Below are 18,579 nucleotides of genomic sequence, written 5' to 3' on the forward strand. Positions count from 1 at the left end.
TGGCCAGCCGCTTTGTTCACTTATAGGGAGGCCCCGCTTTGCTTGTATGACCATCTTTTTTACACAAAACAAGATATTTTATCTTACTGTAACCCATTCACTTGCATTGGTTTTGTGTCCGTACAATAGAGCAAATGTGGGCCAGTGCTGTTAGGAACTAACATTCTTCAAAATATCTTCTTTTGTGTTCTGCGGAAGAAAGAAAGTCATAAAGATTTGAAATGAGAAAAGGTTTGAGTAAATAATGACAGAACTTCATTTTGTGTGAACTATCACTTTAACTTAAGCCTAGTCCTGTCTTTAAATTATATATCTGTCTCTAGGTTTTACAAATATATTACCCATAAGAAGCACAGTATTTCGTTATTTAAAAAGTGCCATGTTTTGCCAAAAAATGCTGATTTGGACATCCAAAGTTTACAACAATTAGCAAAAATACAATACACAATTCAAAGACAGATGCCACCGAACATTTCCCACATTGCTTTAAAGTGTTTACTCATGGTGAACTGCACGGGAAGAGGTTTGGCCACTGATGCATGTCCTGCTGTGTCCAGGTACAAGAGTTTGAACACATTAACGGTAAATGGAGCATGCCTGAACTAAAGCCAGAGGTTACTGTGGACTCCAAGAAGTCTTCAAGAGCCTCTTCACCTGTCATAAAGACAGACACTCCCACACCTGAACCAAGCTGTAACAACACACCCTGTACTTCCAAACCAGGTACACACTCACCCACAAGCGCTTGTTAACAGAGAAATCACATATACAGGGATTTCACCTGCTGTGACCTGCTCCCGCAGCCACTCCCTCTCCATCTGACAAGAGCGGCAAAGAGTGCGAGAAAGACGATGGTGGGTTGCACTCAGAAACAGAGAAAGAGAGAGAGAAAGAGGGGAAGGAGGGAGAGAGGGCAGAAAGCACAGAACATGGAGAGGTAAGTGTGTGTGTGGCAGAGATTATATTAATGTAGAGATATAGATATCACAAAGTTTGCATGGATATAATGGAGAGGAAGTCTGTATACACGTTTTTTAATATACAAATGGTCTCTACCACCTTCTAGACCACCTTGAAAGAAGGTGTGAAGGATCCTGCATCCCGTGAAAAATCCCTAACATCCGAAAGTCCAACAGCAGCTACTGACGACTCCAAAACGAAGGACAACTCTGACCTCCCTCCATGTTCTCCAAAAGAAAAGAGCGAGAAAGACAAACGAGAGGAGGAGAACTCTGAGAAGAAGACTTCCTTTGAGAAAACAATGGGAGATTCATCATGTGATTCCCCATCCGTTAAAGATGAGGACAGAGGTAGCTGCAAATACTGAAATCTGATTGGTTGTCATGTCTGTCGGTCATGCATGTCAGCTTATTGTTCTCTGTATCATTACAGAGGCTGTTAGAGGAGAGAAGGGAGAGAAGACTGGTGAAGAGAGGGACAAGAGAGATCAGACACCTCCCACAGAAACAACAGAAAAGCAAGAGAGATCAGATAGTCAATCTTCTGATGTCAAAAAAGGTGAATGACAGAATGATGTCATACAGTAGCGTGGATCTTGTTTTCTTGTTATTTTGTATAATTAATCTTTTAATGGATGTCAGACACATTTACAATATTGTATTATACTGCTAGAAACACAGTGTGATGTCATTCAAGTTAAACCTTAATTTTTTTATGTAGGGAAAACATTAAAATCAATGTAACAATGTTTTTATTCTATCGGGACACAGAGGAGGTGAAGGGTAAAAAAGATGCTGAAAGAGCAAAAGAGGTCAGAGGTCAAAAGGAGGAGATTCCCAAAGGGAATGGCAAATCCACAGAGCGACCACGGTTCATGTTCAACATTGCAGATGGAGGCTTCACAGGTAGTTACCACTTCATCATTTAATGCATTTAATGCGGTATGCGTTAATATCTTTTTTCCTATCTAAACCTAATATGCAAATACACATATAAGTAAGTCTTGTGTTGGTTCATGACATCAAATTTTGAAGACACTATGGCACTTTCTAAATATTGCTGTACATATGGTCACTCAGTTTTTGAGCCAATCACCTGTCTTTGTTCTGTGTGTTGAGTTTAGTCAGAGTCTGTTTAGGGAAGACTTACCACTCTGCGACCATATTTGCAATATTTCAGTCATAGCAAGACCACAGTCCTATCTACTTAAATTGGGCAAGACAGATATTTATATATTCGGTGGCAAAGATCACATTTAAATAAAACATTTTTAGGATAATTCTCACCAACTATTAAACCTGACATGAACTTGGCTCTTTTAACCGGAAGGCGAGTCTTTCTGCGGTAGCATTGAATTCCCTCCCCGTTCATAGTAATGGCAGTGCCACATCTTGTTATATCCTGTATCTATTACCCTTGGTTCACTCACTTAGCACACTGCATCTTAATGGAACATTGCATTTTTGGGTAGGATCTATTGACAGAAATACAATATTGTATTCATAACTATGTCTTCAGAGGTGTATAAAGACCATACATCATGAAGCATTACGTTTTTATTACCTCAGAATGAGTTATTTCTGTATGCATACACTGCGGGTCAGTAGCATTCAGTAGCATTAAAAGGACAAGCTGCTCTACAGAGTGCGTTTCGTAAATACGTTATCTCTTTCGACAAGAAGAGAAAACGCAACATCTTAGTTCTGTGTCAGCCACCGCAGTGCTTCAGAAGGGAGATAGCCGTTACTATTCGCAACCTCACCGCCAGATGCCGCTAAATTTCATACACTGGACCTTTAAGAATGCAGTTTTGATATTCATAGTGCTTGCTTAGGTAATTCACATCTCTTGTATTGATTTATATCACTTCCAATCTGCTTAGAGTCTCACAAGTTCCTGCATGTTTGACCCTCATCTGTGTTTATCTTTGTGCGCCAGCAAAGAAATCATTCTGCGCATGCTCGCTTGTGTATGGTGAAGGATGTAGGTTACAGTTACAATGAAGGTGAAATGGAAAAGTGTGTATTCAAGATAAGATGACAGTCATATTAGCAAATAGATAATGAACATAAAATGAAAATTCTTTCAATTTTCATTTTACTCATCCTCATGTCATTTCTAAATCTGTATGGCTTTCGTTTGTCTACACAACGCAAAATAAAATATATTGTGTTGGTATTAATCAAACAACATCGGCCCAAAACCACTAGAACATTCCTCAAAATATCTTGTTTGTGTTTCACGGATGAAAGAGTCAAATACAGGTTTGAACCATGTAATGGTGAATAAATTTTATTTCTGAGCAGTTTGGCATCGAGTGATTTTGTCTGTCAGTGGTTTACAAAAGCTTCCCTTATAGAGTAGTTTCCACACCGCCATTGATTATTACCTAATGACATTTATTTAATGAGAAAACCCATGATTTCATGCTCTTCTGTTTATATTGATAAACCAAGTTTATGTAAGTGTACACTTGCGTGTTTACATTTTGCATGCAAATACTGTGCATGTGTATACGCACATACTGATAGAGGAATGCTATGAATAATCATCATGCGGTGAGGGTGAATAACATAATGGGAGTGTAGGGGGAAGGAGTAGCTGTTCCGATTCTGGGAAAATAATTTTAAAGATGGGTGTAATGACCAATGTTAAATGATATTTTCTCTACTGTAATTTAGGAGCGGTCTCTCATATATTTTTTTTTACACATTTTGAACTTTACTACTAGATGTTCAAAGTCCAAATCCTGTCCTTGTTTGTACCCTTGTGGCTATAGATACTTTTGTTCCCAGTGGACGATCACTTTATATAGTTTATTTACAACTTTGAAAGAGTACAGCCAAAAATAGAGAGGTTTATGCTTAGTCCTTATAAACATTCATCAGCGTTGATAAAACATTTCAAGAAAACACTAAGCACACAGCCTGTGCTCTAAACAAATACTTTGGTTTATAGCTAGTTAAGCAGATTTAAATGTTTGTCAGAGGGTTGTTACTTATCGTTTATTTACTCATTATAAAGTATGAACAAATTATTAAGTTTCCCAACTGATTTGTGGCCGTCTTTTCTGTCCAGAGCTGCACACTCTTTGGCAGAACGAAGAACGGGCGGCCATTTCATCAGGCAAGATCAACGAGATCTGGCACAGACGACATGATTTCTGGCTGCTGGCAGGCATTGTTTGGTATCCTTGGAGATGAGCTGCTGTCAAATGGCCGAGAGGGTTTTTGTGTGTACAATCTGAACACAATATTCCTCTCTGGATTCATAATGTTTAAAGTTCATAGCCAAGAAGAACAATGCAATAAAAAGAGAAGACAAAAACTATTAATATATTCATGTTAAATGAAGGAGATTTTTGTTACAATAAAATTCTGTTAATTCAGATAAATTGTTCTAGTCAGTGTTTGATGGGTTCAAACTTTAATCCTTGACCTGTTTTAGCCATGGTTATGCACGCTGGCAGGATATACAGAATGATCTGCAGTTTGCCATCGTAAATGATCCTTTCAAGACTCAAGCCAACAAAGGAAACTTCTTAGAGATGAAGAACAAATTCCTTGCAAGGAGGTTTAAGGTGAGTTGTAAGTAAATCATTTGTATTAGTTAAATTTAATTTCCTCCACGTTTTGTTTTCATTGTGGCTTTTGTTGCTTTTATAACATTATGGTAGGTTGCTGTTTGAACACAGTTTCTTGGTGCTGTCATTTGTTATAATTATATGTGTGTCTTGTTTTGACACGTTTATTACTTTACCTTTGTGCTGATGTTTGTACGACTCCTGCCTGAAGATTTTATCTGTACACATTGATGCGCCACAAACACAAAACCTGAATATGCTGAAATGCATTCTTGCGAAACAGCCCTCCCTCTCATTGTTTTTCCTGTTTCTTTTCATCACATGTTTCATATCCTTTTCTTTACATCCTCCTTTGTTTTTTCTCAGCCTCTCTCTCTCTCTCTTGTCATTTCTTGTTCTGTCTTACTCTTCGTCTCTTATATTATTCAAAATGCATTGAGGAACCTGAGAACTCATGTGAAACTTCTATTCATTAGAATCTGATGCTTTCTCATGCTCATAAAACACTAGAACACTTTATCGTAATTTTCTGTCAATTCCTTCAATACATTTCTCCATTTCCCTTTATTTGTGGCCTGTTTTCCTTTCTTTTTCACTAGCTCTTACTTCTCAATTTTCTTTTCTTTTTGGCGCTTTTAGCCTCTTCACTCTGTTCTTTCCTTTCTTTTTTTCCTCACCATTTTTTAAACCAATTTGATTATATCTACAGCTACACTTTACAATAGAGCAATTGTATTTACTGTATATATTGAATGTAAATCATATGTGTTGAAAAAGATAAAAGGTCACGTCATGCACATACTAATACATATGAATATGTCTCTCTCAGTTGCTGGAGCAGGCCCTGGTGATAGAGGAGCAGTTACGTCGAGCTGCGTACCTCAACATGACCCAGGACCCCACTCACCCGGCCATGGCTCTGAACGCTCGTTTCACCGAGGTGGAATGTCTGGCTGAGTCCCACCAGCACCTCAGCAAGGAGTCACTTGCTGGAAACAAACCTGCCAATGCTGTCTTGCATAAGGGTAAGAGAGTGTGCGTGCATGTGTGTGGAATTCGTGTCATAAATATCTATACATGAGAAATGATGTATCATACGAAATATTTTTGTGTGTGACTGAGGCAGAGTTTGTTGCTGTCTTAAGCGTTTGATAAAAAGCTTCTACATCCAGTGGGACCAGTATTCCTGCAAGCTCCTCTATGTTTCAAAGCACTGTCAGTATGTCCTGGAATTTGCCCAAGCATGTTTTTTTATATCATTTTACTTGGCTTAGTTACTGTTACCTGCCATTCTTAGAGTAATGAATCATCATTTGACAATTAGACTCAATTATATTAATTTCGGTTAGTTTGCATGACTGTAAGTAGATTCTCAGGCTGATCTTACGAATTTTGGAACATTGTAACAACAGAGTGTGTAAGATTGACTTTACCTCGTGGTTAAGAAGTTTAAACTGCTATAAAATTCTTTAAAGAACAGGTAAGTGTTTTTGAAAGTATAATATCTGTTTGTTTAAGGCGCAATGACTTGGGTAAAGAATGCAGTTAATGCTTCCTGCTATGTTGTCAGTTCAGCTTAAAGGTCCAAAGTTTCATATTTTGGAGGATCTATTGACAGAAATGCAATATAATATACATAACTAAGCCTTCAGATGTGTATACAGACTTTGCAAAATTAAGCATTATTTTTTTATTATCCTAGAATGAGTTATTTCTATCTATACACCGCGGGTCTGCTTGCCATGTTGTATCAACAGTAGCCCTAAAAAGGAAAACTTGATGACATCTTAGTTTGTGTCAGCCACTGTGGTATTACTCTTCTAAACACACCAATACTGCATGTACCACATACAGTATTTACAAAACAAGATTGACACAGCAGATAAAAAGGAGTAAAAATAAGTCATATATAGGTTAATAACATTAGCCATACAATCACATAATGATGGACATTTTTGTAGTTCTTAACCAGCTAGAGGAGCTACTGAGTGACATGAAGGCGGATGTAATGCGGCTTCCAGCTACACTCTCTAGAGTCCCACCAATTACAGCCCGACTGCAGATGTCAGAGAGAAGCATCCTCAGCAGACTGGCCAACAAGGGCAACGAGACACACACGCCTCCGGTAAATAATACAACAGAACAGCTTTTGGGTTCATAGGCACACAGTCACATAATATTTTGCTGCTATATATAATGCAATGCATGTCAGTCGTTTGTCAGTAAGCCAAAAAAAATAAAAAATTCAAAGTATTTTCTTCTTCTGAGGTTGGCAATCATAGTTGGACTGTCATTGGAAGGTAACTGCTAATGGAAACAGTTAAAAGTAGCTTTTTACGTTTCGAAATAGAGTGGTTCATATTCATATCCAGCTTCACACCAATGCACCCACAGAGGCACTTTTGCAGTCATTTGTTATTTATTAATGTGAAAGATCTTCTACCACCCTTGTGAATTGATTTTTAATATAATTCCTGTTTTACACGAACACATGTTCTTTATAATTTCCTTTTTTTCTAGGTTATTCCTCCGGGCCCCTATGCCACACCACAGAATTTTGGCTCCCCCTTTACACCCGCACCTTCAGCACTAACACTGGCTGGGTCCAACTACAGCCAGATGCCTCCTGGCTCCTTCATATCAGGTCAGTTCTGTTAATCCGTCCCCAGAGTAACCCACCAAAACAGAGCACAAATATCATAAATGCTTCTCGTTCTTATAATTTACACTAATAAAAATCAGTGGATCTGTTAAAGCGGCTCTGCAACTGTGTTTCATGTATTCTGACTTCTTTACAATGTTAAACGTGCTGTCTTCTCATGCTTAACATGGTCAACTTGTCAAAAAACGAGTTGGGAGCATTACGTAGTATTTCTGTGCTCGACACACTCCCCCAGCGATGGTCAGGTTTCGGAAAGTTTTTTTTCGAACATAAAAAACTGTTTTGTAACAACTTTTCTTAGTCCCTTACTGGACAATTCTCCCAGAAAAGCATGCGGCACGTCCATGCTACAGCATGGAGAGCAGAAGAAGGAGCATGCGCAGATGTCACTTTCACTTGCATGCACGAGAGAGATAGAGAGAGAGAGGGCATATGTTCATGAAGTTCAGGTGTTTGTTTTTATTCACTCCATTTGGGTGATGAATTTTATATTAAAAAAAGGGGGATATAACGCTGGATTTGGAGATCGTTTGAAACTGATATATTGGGATGTTCCAGCGCTAAAAGATGCCTGACATGAATCGCATTCGGTTAGTAAAACTGATGTCTGTGTTTTGTTGGCAATGTTGCATGTGCTTTAGTTCATTTTACCTCTCCCCCCCGCACGCGCCGTATGATTTCAAAAACAATCGTATAGCTGTATCTATCTTTTATACATTTTATCAAACTAAATAGTCTTCGAAGATTCGAAGTATGCAATACTACTCTATAGGTACTCAAGATTAATATGAGATTGGCAGAAACCGCGTGTGTTACGCCCGCTTTAACTGCTCCTATTGTGTTACGGATGTTTGTACGCAGTCTGGTAAAGATCAAATCTCTAAGTGTTGAAATTGTTGATTTGAACTTTTATGATGGTATACAAACAGCCTCCATATGTGTTGTGTTATCTGAGTGTATTTATGAAATTACAATATTTGTGTTCGAATGTCCACAGAGGATGTGTTGCGCTTTTAAACATAAAGATGTCAAAACAGTTTTTCAAATGTGGAATTTAAGCAGTTTTTAAATAACAAGCGAAATCTGAAGCTGTATGGAAATCTGCTTTAACCAGCTGGAGAGGGTATTAGTGTATTTGTTTGGTTGGTTGGAATTTGCAAGGCAGATTTACTTGCCATCTGTTGATCATGGCAGGCTCAAAATGTGAATATAAAGTACTTTTCATTTGTTTCTCCGCAAAACATCATCTGCTCGATGTCTTAAACGTAAATTGGCCATGGAATTCTGTCTCACATTAGTAAAATGTGAAGTTTTGGTTATGTAAATACACCATATATAAAACACACACAAGACAGATGTTGCCAAAAAACTGTCTAAACTATTCTGTTTTTGATTCAAAAAAATACATTTATTATAACAAAATTATTCTAGTCCTTAATATGGTTCCTTTCAAACACAGTTTGGTTATTTATGACAGTGACAACTGCATAATATACCCAAACTTGCAACCATAAACATTCAGCACTCACATAGTCTCTGTTACCTTTGTGTTATTTTATAGCACCCTAGTTTCATCACATTCAGACTTCAAACTTGGGTATGTAATTTTACTGTAATCTTACTCTGGCTCTGTAGATTCATCAGAAACAATGACACACACAGCAAATGCTCAGAAATATAATGCTGTGATTCAACTCTCTTCACACACGATGCAGCAAGCGCGGTGTAAAGCAAACTGTATTTTTTTAAACGCAGTTGTATCATTTGACAGCATTCCGGTGCCATCCCATGATTAACATCCAAATATAATTAAATTTCATTTATATTTCTCTCTGTTTGTGGCTCTCTATTTTAAGTCTATTTGGGTTTATGTGTGAGTGTGTGCTTGCCTGGGTGCACACCGTTTAAGAGAAGGCTCCATTTTACAACAGATCAGTTGTAAGGTCAGTGTTTAAGAGATTGGATTGGATATTTCTTCAATTTAGAAGATTGTTGATTCTAAAAACAGATTAAACAAAGATCGAATCAGTTGTTTAAAATCCGAAGAACCTGTAATGATTTGTGTTCCACAGATTTCATTTTCTGAATGATTTTTAAACACAAGCTCACAAATTGAATTCATGTTCAATCATTGTTCCTAACACATTATGTTCTTAGTTATAAAATCCACTGACACTTAACAGATTCAAATTTCTCTAAGATATGAATCAAGTTAGGATTTTAACACAAATAATTGCTTTTTAATTTACAAGGGCCCCCGTGGAATTTTGGCAAAATCATTTCTCGCTCCTCAGCTCCGGTCCAAGATCTAGTCCTGCCATCACGTTTATTGTTTCAGTATTAGCTCTGTAACGACAGTGAGCAGGAAGCAGTGAGAAGAACAAATGCAGTTATTTTTATTTTGTGCGCTCTGTTTACTATACCAGAGGCCAAGCTCAGGCCGTCATCCCATCTGTTTCTTCAGGCTTTTAGATTGAGTGTCCCGATACCAATCTTTCTACCACAGTGTCTGAGGGAGGCATATTTTCTTGCCATTGTGCTTTTTCTGAAAATGTCATTACGTTTATCCAGAACCGTAGCTGTGCCAGGAATTGCTCAGCCGAAGGAACATATTTTGCTTTTCTACTCAGATATTTTTAAGAGAGGGAAAAATACAAAAAGAAACACAAATGTGCTCGTGCCTTTTACTCTGGGCTTTAAACCCCCTGGGGCCGAGCTAGACTCTCTCTATGTCTGTCTCTCTTTTTCTCTTTCTGTCTGTCTCCTAAATAGCCCCAGGCTTCAGATCGTGGTGGTTGTAGAGACTGGATGAGTTTGTTGAGGCTGTACACGTTGAATCCTCGCTGGGCTAAAAATAAGACCCGCTTGGGGCCCATTTGAACCCTCTGGTCCCTGATTAAGATAGCTGTGGTGACCCCGGTTTAGACCGAGCCAAGAAGAGAGATGAAAACAGAATGCCAGACTACTCAAGAAAAGAGAGAAAGAGATATAAAATTGAGGAAAAAATGAAGGACTGAGTGTGTTGATCTGTTTAATGTACTCCATAATAGGAAACTTTCGAACCCAGTCAACATCTCTTTAAAAGACAGAAATAGGACAAATGGAGTGTGAGCACCTCTGTAGAAAGCCTAGCAGACCATGTAACATCTCTCTCAATCATTCTTAAAGTTCTCCGAAATAAAGACTTTGGCAAAGATCTCTTGTTTTCTTTATTTTTCCATTAAGTTGTTGCCACTTAAACTCTAAAGCTTTATACGTGTCATGAACTTCGTGGAGCAGAAGGTTTTAGACACATTATTTCAACACAAAACATTCTTTTAACATTGTGAAAGTTGAGTGCATCGTGCAACCGGTGGATGTCCTGTTCACATCTCTCAGGATAACTGTACAAGCGGGAAACTCAAAACTGGGATATTTGGGATGTCTGATTTCATGCAGGATACTTCTCAAGAGTGTGTTTTTGAGAAGGCCACCTTCCAGCCCCCTGACAGAATTTGTGTTTTTGCTTTCTGTGAATATTGAGGACTGATGCTGCTTGCCCACTCCCTACCCCCCAGTGTCTACAGTCTGCCCCCTTTCTGCCTCCACAGAAGCTCCGTCCTGCCTGAAGACCAAGGAACATGACGTGCTGCAGCGCCAGAGGGTGGTAGACCTGTGGAAGGACGGCAAATCAGAAGGGTCAATTGGTCTGGAGCTCCGCATGCCTAAATCCACCGTGCACAGCATCATCGTCAAGTATCGCCTCAGCAACACTGTGGAGAACCTCCCACGCAACGGTCGGCCCAAAAAACCTTGACTGAAGTAGTGACTGATGGAGATTTAAGATAAGAGAGAAATAAACAGAGGGATTGTAAAATGTGAGGGACAGTGTTTAAAGGGGAAAAAACAAGAGCCTGACAAAGTGGGAATGAGCTAGAGAAAGGGGAAGGTAAAGTTAAAGGGGTACAGGGGGGTGGGAATGTCTGAAGATATTTCTGAAGATATCATAGAATAAGGTAGAGAAGACAGAGAAAGAGACAAATACAGAAGGGAATAGACAGAAGGGATCCAGAATAGGGGAAAGTGAGTGGGAGCGCTTCTAAAAGAAGAGATTACTTGGAAGTATAAACATTATGTACTCTTTAAATGACAAATCTGATCTTTACGAGACAAATAGAAAGTGACAGTAGAAATTGACCCAAAATGTCCTGCGAAACGGATTGGACAGTCGGAGAGCAGCAGAGTCGACAAAAACACAGACCTCTTTTTTCACCCAACACTTTTTTCCCCTTTCTATCTCTCTTCCCTTCTCACACTCCATTCTGTCTCTCTCCCCTTGCCCCCACCGCTCTCCCTCTTTCATCTCTTGGTCCCAGAGAAATCCCAGCAGATTCATTTTGCATTTGGCCGGAGTGCTCGTTTAAGTGCCCGAAAACCTCCCTCCCTAATTCCACTGCAAATCACTCTCTGCATCCATTTATATCTCGCTTTTTTATCATTCACTTTCTCCCAAACACAAACGCATAGCCGCAAAAGAGGCCTGCAGCTTCTCACAATGCCAGAACTGAAGAATTCCAAAGACTGAAGTTTTCCAAAATACCGCAAGTTTGTTTTCAAGCATTAAACCCCCTGACCCAATCAAAACGCTTTTGGAACTGAAACAAACTGGAGTGCAGCTATCTTGACATTTTCTTTTCTTTTCTTGGATACACTGGACCTCCTGGAAATTCTGCCGGTTTTACCATCTTCAACCTAAATAAGGACTCGTACAAGGCCAGTACGGTGGCACGAAACCATGAGAAGTCAATGGAAAAGTCATGAGTTTCACATTCTGACGCGCCGTATTCACGAAGCGTGTCATTCTGGAGGCTGAAACTCCATCTTTTACAACCTGTTCTGAGGTTGCTAATGGAATGTGAATTCTTCATCACTTCAGCACATGCAGTACCAGACGTTGATTTTTGCAGCTGACCTGAGATTCGTTTCTTGGTCTTCCCAATGAAAGAAGAGTATGCGCTGGTTCTGGGTCAGTGCAAGAGACCTTTGCACAGAGTGTGCACACACAAACTATTCAACCAGACCAAATTCCTGTGCTTAAGCCAGATTTAATCCCCAGTAGGACATTTATACAGTACATGACTGTTGTATGAGGACTGCCTGTATTCATCAAAAATGCACAAATACACCCACATACAGACACATAGACACATAGTCAAGACCCACTTGCCCAAAAATAAAGACTCCACCTACATTCTGGCATGGTTCCAAAGTCTATATTACTTTGTTTTTTCTACAGTACACAAAAGGAGATCATTTAATGAATAGACTGTAGGATGGACGTTGCACAACGGTGGTACATTATAACTCACTATAAGTCTAAATAAAGCCCATCAGAAAGAAACACATCACAAGTGAGTTGTCTAATTAATCAGTTATTTCTCCTAGACATCAAAGAGGTTAAATGGAGAACTTTCAGATATTTGTCTCAGATGAGAAAACGACCCAGAAATCTCACAAATATCTCCATTAAATTTAGAAGAAATCTCAACAATATCACAACTGAGCTGAGATTGGCCAAGTCTAAAATCAAGTCTCAATATGAAGATTTCAATTTTAATTTCTCATCGAATTCATCCAAATCCAGATTATTTACCACTATAATATGCTTTCATATAAAATGTTCCATACTCTCCATGTATTTTAACAGTCAATAGTCAAATTTTTCCTTATTTCTCTTAAGCAGTTTTAGGAGTCCAAGTTGAAACATAAATGAAACACAATTTAGAACTCTATGAGCAATAACATTCTCCTCTGGGAACGCCTATGAATGTCAGCATATAGGTATGGCATCTTGCTCATCATTTTCATCATGTACTCCCTTTGGTTTTTGTTATATACAGTCTAATATTTAAACAGTTTTACAGATCGTCATGACACCTTATGACATAACCTGTGCTGTTTACACTACATTTGATGTGCAGCAGCATTCACGTCACAAAACGTGTGTCAATGCATGTTAAACTGTAGGTGTCATGGTGTCTGCTGTAATTCAACTGTGAAATTGTTCAAATTTCTGTGCTTTAAAAATTATCATGGATCCACACATATACTGATGCTCTTGGGTGCTTATTGAAGCATTAAAGTCCCAGTGAAATGGACAATTACAGTTTCTTATTTTTCGTGAAATATTACAGTGTTGTTTTTTGTCAATAGCTGACAAATGTGGGTCATTCTCTTTATATGTTGCCTATTAAATTTCAATTAAAATCTGAAAATGCACTTCAGGCCTGTAGTGACTATCCATCTCAAATGACGTAAATTATACAGCTTGGGCGTAGGATCCGTTAACTCCTCCCCTTCAACTGTCAGTCTGCTTCCCAGTTCCATTTATACATCCATCAATTCGCAGTTAAAAGCATAAGCGATCCCCACAATTTTTTCTTATTATAAATTTCGTTTCACTCAGAAATGCATCAGAATATGGAAGTGCATATAATCAGAATACTTAATTTCTCACCATGGGGTGTGTTGTCTTATAGTTGATAAAAGTGTGAGTCCACATGACTTTACAAACCTGTGCGGTACGCTTCTGTATCAATGGACTGAGGCTAACTGTACGTATGTTTGCCTCTGCTGGTGCGCCCATCGTACGAGTGAAGATTCAGAGCTGCTGTTGTGTGGCTTCCATGTGAGTGTTTAATTGTGTGAGTGTGCTGGTTGTTAAGATAGGCTGGGTCACTGAGGCCAGCAGCCATCTCTGTGTGCTTTTCTGGTTTACTGAAAAAGAAAGAAATAGAGAGAGTGAGAGCTTAGGCAGGTCCGTACGCAAGAGCAAACTTGATGCCCTCAGATCATGTTTGCATAGAGAATGTGGGTTTAAACGGTTGGGGAAAGAGAAACAGACAGTCTCATAAAGAGGTAGACTTTTGGAGAAATAGACATTCCGGACGAAAGAGTCTGCTTGGGACAGAGACAGTCTTGAAAGACAGCCTGGGAGAGAGGCAGTCTGAGAAACAGAAAGTCCAGAAAAGAAAAAGCAGGTGTGAGCCAGAGAGAGAGAGAGAGAGAGAGACAGACAGACCCAGAGAAAGGGACCCAGAGTTGTTGATTGTAGAAGCGGGGAGTCCTAGTCACTCTGCGGTCTGATTCTGAGTAATGAATTATTTTGCTTGGCTCGTGTTGCAGGAGCATGCAGTACGTTTGGAGATATGAAAGTCACCCGGCGGGTTTCTGCCATAGCGTTTCCCCCTTGTGAAGGAGCCACAACACATTCCGAGATTTCTCCAGAAGCTTCCTCATCCGAAAGACCCGCATTTTTCCTCTCTTATTACATGTTTACCAAATGCTGCCAGTCTTAATCAGATAATTGAAGTCAACAGTTAGCTTCAGACTGTTCCATTACGCATTTTTCTGCCCGCTCAAAAATATCAATCTCTGCCAAAATCTGTAAAGCAAAAATTGACTGTGGCATTATTGTCCTTAAAGATTCTTTAGTTGTGTAATTTGAGGAACATGAGCCAAGAGGGATTGTCTTTTTCAAGGTCTTAAAACTGCTTCTGCAAGTCTAGGCTTGAGATGAAATAGACAGCCAGTGTACACAATGAAAATAGTACAAGATCTGTCCAAGATATTGCACAACCTGTCAGTGATTTTGTTCAAATGTCTAAAAGTGTTCAGGGTACATCTGTTCATCTGTACGGTGTTTTGATTTGACTAGATTAGAGTACAAGATTGGTGTTGATATTGCAAGGCCTATTTGTATGTACAGTATGCTGGAACTTTCTGAAGGGTCAGTTCCTCGAACCAAAGGTTGCGAATGCTATAACACCATTTGCTGTATAATTTTTTAAATAAAATGACATTCAATCAGTGTTGGCTGATTACAGTCTTTACAGAGAGTGTTTAAATGGTAAATTTTTTGTGATTCAAAGGACATGTCAGTCATACTGTGAGTCTACAACAAAATCCAGAAGAGCAGCAAAGGAAGCTAAAGAATTTCTAACACTATACACTCACTATGTGTGTGTGCTTGATGAAAAAAAACCTTTATATTATTTGTGCATTACAGTGATCCTCGCATATCTTTTGTATTATTATTCTATTAGATGATCTTTTCACTTTGTTTACTCATTAAAGAATTACCTCAACGATTTATGGAGTGGAATTATAATTATTTTCTATATCATTCTTCATTCATGATATGTTTTGTGCACAACTATAATTTATAAACGGATTCCTTGTCAAGGCAGAAAAACATCTAATTTGTGGCCAGTTATGCAGCCCACCAAAAACACAAGAGCGGTTCTATGATGGTCAGATGGCAACCAACAAAACAGCGACTTGGCACACTTGGCAACAATATAATCTCTTTCAATGTGACCAGGCCATTAGTGTATGGGTCATTACCTTCATTTACTGTATGTGTGTCTACATGTTCCCTGCAGTGTTGAACGGACCCCCCATGTCAGTAAAAAAGGAAAGGGAGGCGGAGTTTCTGATGGCACGGAGGGAACAGCGCAGCGGGGAGGTGATCTGCATCGACGACTGAATTTGACCCCTCCCGACGCGCACAGACTCGGCCGAACATCTGCATGCAAATGTAAATACAAGTATGCCTTCAGAGCACGCATTCATGCACCTGCTAACCTACAGTTTGATCAATGAACACAGTGTATCTACCCTCAGTATCGCAACAGCACTTTTATGCCACCTCGCATTAAAGCTACTTCAGTGGAACTCAGATGAGCAGATACTCAGCTTGGGGTTCTTTTTTTCCAAACACACACGCACTCTTTATTTTCTTTCTTTCAAAACTCACAACAGTTCAATCGGGCATGCTCAACATTCATCCAAAGCCCCATTATACCGCTAATAAAGCCCCTCCACTCACACAATCTGCATGCATGTGGAATAACATTTGCCGAGCTTCACATCACCCCCAATGATTTGTTTTCTAACAGCATGTACCTCACAATCCATAGTTTAGTCAAGCAGAACGCTCATGCATTGAGCTGTGCCCGCTCTTGCACAGTGCAGTCTTTTAAGAGAACCCTCATTGTGTGCAAGCGTGGCAATTTGAGCGACCCTGTGTAATATAAACAAGCAGGAAACTGGTGTTTTAGCTGCAGTGAGATATACAGTAATGTGAAAAAGTCTAAGGCACATAAGATGCTTAACCAAAAAACAATTTCTTAGATGTTTCTTTTGCTTAGTGTGTAATTAGGAAACATTCATCTAGAATTACACACATTTTTACCTTCACCATTACCTTCGAATCAATCTAGTAAGATTACGGCTGATTTTATTATAGTGAGATCGGATCTGTCCAGGCCATAACATGTGTTGTTCTCATTTATAGTTAATGCCAATGTTGGGAAAATTATCACATTTCCCACGGACACACTAAATCAATAGAGACACAAAAAGTTAATTTTAAGGTAAAACATAATAAGTGCAACATTTCATAACATTTTTTAAGGGAAAATCACAAGTTAAAATTTATAATCTACCATGACAGGGAGGAAACTATGTATTAAATTACAAACAGTATTGGCTGCATTATTGTCTTTGGATAAAAAGACGTGTTTGTTATTAAAAAAAATCTCTCCTAAAAATGGGCTGCCTGCCATTTAACGTACTGACCCATAAACTCACCTTGAGGTGGAGACGGTTCATCTGATTGTTACTGAATCACTTTGGAACCATACACTTTCCAAACTCTTCTCTCTCTCTCTCTCTCTCTCTCTCTCTCTTTCTCTCTCTCACTATTAACTATTTCATCCCAATCACTTCACATTCATTCAGACAAGTCACTGCTCCACACCGCACTCCTTTCGTTTTCACATTTCTTTTTACAAACTCTTTGATATTGTTTGCGTATTTAAACTCAATTTCATTGTGTTCTCCTGCTTTTAATCATTGTTTTTACGACTCTGATTATTGTGGTTGCTCTCGATGTGACGATTGCAAAGCTCCTAAAAAGTCTAAATAAGTATAATAATAAAAAAACAGTCAAAACATTGATTCATTGTATGTTTGGTCCATGACATTTCACTGTAGGGGACCTCTTGTAATATTATTCAACAAAGATGTTAAATGAACTTCAGACAACTGATATCATTACTATCTAAAAAGCATAGTTATAGCTTATTTGGGGATTGCCAATAAATAATGTGTATGCTGTGGATCACTTGTAACCATGAAATTGAAAACTGAATGCATATATTTGAATACTTTAGCATTTCTGCTTAGATAACAGTGGTTCCTACAATTGCAATTTTACAAATGTTATGTAAACATCTTGAATGGTAATACAACTGTAAAGAGTTAATGGGCAGATGTGAACTCTGTATACGGCTGCAGTTGTACCGTCCCTATAGGCCTCTACTCAAACAGGTCATGAGTTAACATGTTAATTTATTCGCCCCGTCCCTAGTTTCTCAGCTGAAACTGATATATCACACATTTAAGAGCTTGGTATTATTATTTCGAAGAGCTGTGTCAAATCAAGCACTTTCTGTCATATTTTGCATTTTGTTTGTTTTCTGCTAAGCGTCACTGTGTATATTGCGATGTTGTGATCAACATTCAGCAAACGGAACATAACATGTTAATAATGCATCTTTCTTTCTTTTGGTTTTGTTTGTAATAAAATAAAAACTCAAATGGGGAAATGTTGTATTGTTGGGCTGTTATTAAGATAATATATGAAAGGTTTTATCCAAAGTGACTTGCAATCTAATCAAAGTGACTTGCAATCAAAGTGGCTGGGTGTCTGATTCCAGAATTACGCTGGCTTAGACAAAATCGGGCCTATTACCAAAACAACCTTGAAGCCAATCAGCAGTAAGGTGCAAAGTATGAACATTAGTTGAGGCGAGCACTGGCGAAAGATGGGGTTAGGGGTGTGTATTTGAACATGTAATGTAGGCATCTAAGTGCAAGTGTTTTATACATTTTGCCTCGGGGTAATACTAATATAACACTTTATCAGTAACTTTAAAATCAATTTTAAAGCGTCAACACACAGATAGTAGGTCCAGGAAATCGTGTTTGGACTATTCCTAAAATATCATAGCGTAATAAATAGATGCTAGTGTTTTCCAAATAATTACACTTCTACAATATAACTTATAACTTTTTTTATCTGAATATTTCGACTCTTAATTTTTAAATGCCAGTCAGTGTAGAATGTCTTTGTAAAATAAAGAGGTAAAATAATAAGAATGTTTTCATTCAAAATCAAAACTACCTCCATCAGTTCAAATCCACATTAACTTTCACAAAAAGTTATCTCTAAGCAGTAAGGGTTATATTAAAGGGACAGTTCAATTAAAAAGTAAACTTCTGTCATCATTTACTTACCCTTGAGTTGATCCAAATCTGTATACATTCC

The 18,579-nt window shown here is 38.5% G+C and overlaps 1 protein-coding gene across 5 annotated transcripts in view; it reads left to right on the forward strand.

Annotated features, from left to right (window-relative positions):
• The window catches only part of chd3 (chromodomain helicase DNA binding protein 3), a 66,905-nt gene that overhangs the window by 32,833 nt on the left and 15,493 nt on the right, over positions 1–18,579 (forward strand). For 3 of the 5 annotated variants that reach the window (XM_056744299.1, XM_056744307.1, XM_056744328.1), the window contains exons 30-40: positions 558–723; positions 804–937; positions 1,067–1,310; positions 1,393–1,518; positions 1,731–1,865; positions 4,039–4,147; positions 4,408–4,540; positions 5,373–5,568; positions 6,505–6,668; positions 7,064–7,187; positions 10,796–12,589. In XM_056744299.1, the coding sequence (XP_056600277.1) occupies positions 558–723; positions 804–937; positions 1,067–1,310; positions 1,393–1,518; positions 1,731–1,865; positions 4,039–4,147; positions 4,408–4,540; positions 5,373–5,568; positions 6,505–6,668; positions 7,064–7,187; positions 10,796–11,001 (1,737 nt within the window). In that variant the 3' untranslated portion in view covers positions 11,002–12,589. Of the gene's footprint in view, positions 1–557; positions 724–803; positions 938–1,066; positions 1,311–1,392; positions 1,519–1,730; positions 1,866–4,038; positions 4,148–4,407; positions 4,541–5,372; positions 5,569–6,504; positions 6,669–7,063; positions 7,188–10,795; positions 12,590–15,628; positions 17,858–18,579 lie in introns of those variants that run through there. The other 2 variants (XR_008906311.1, XM_056744316.1) reach the window with 2 other exon arrangements.

The sequence above is a fragment of the Triplophysa dalaica genome, chromosome 1 (assembly GCF_015846415.1).
Source record: "Triplophysa dalaica isolate WHDGS20190420 chromosome 1, ASM1584641v1, whole genome shotgun sequence".
Taxonomy (NCBI): Eukaryota; Metazoa; Chordata; class Actinopteri; order Cypriniformes; family Nemacheilidae; genus Triplophysa; species Triplophysa dalaica.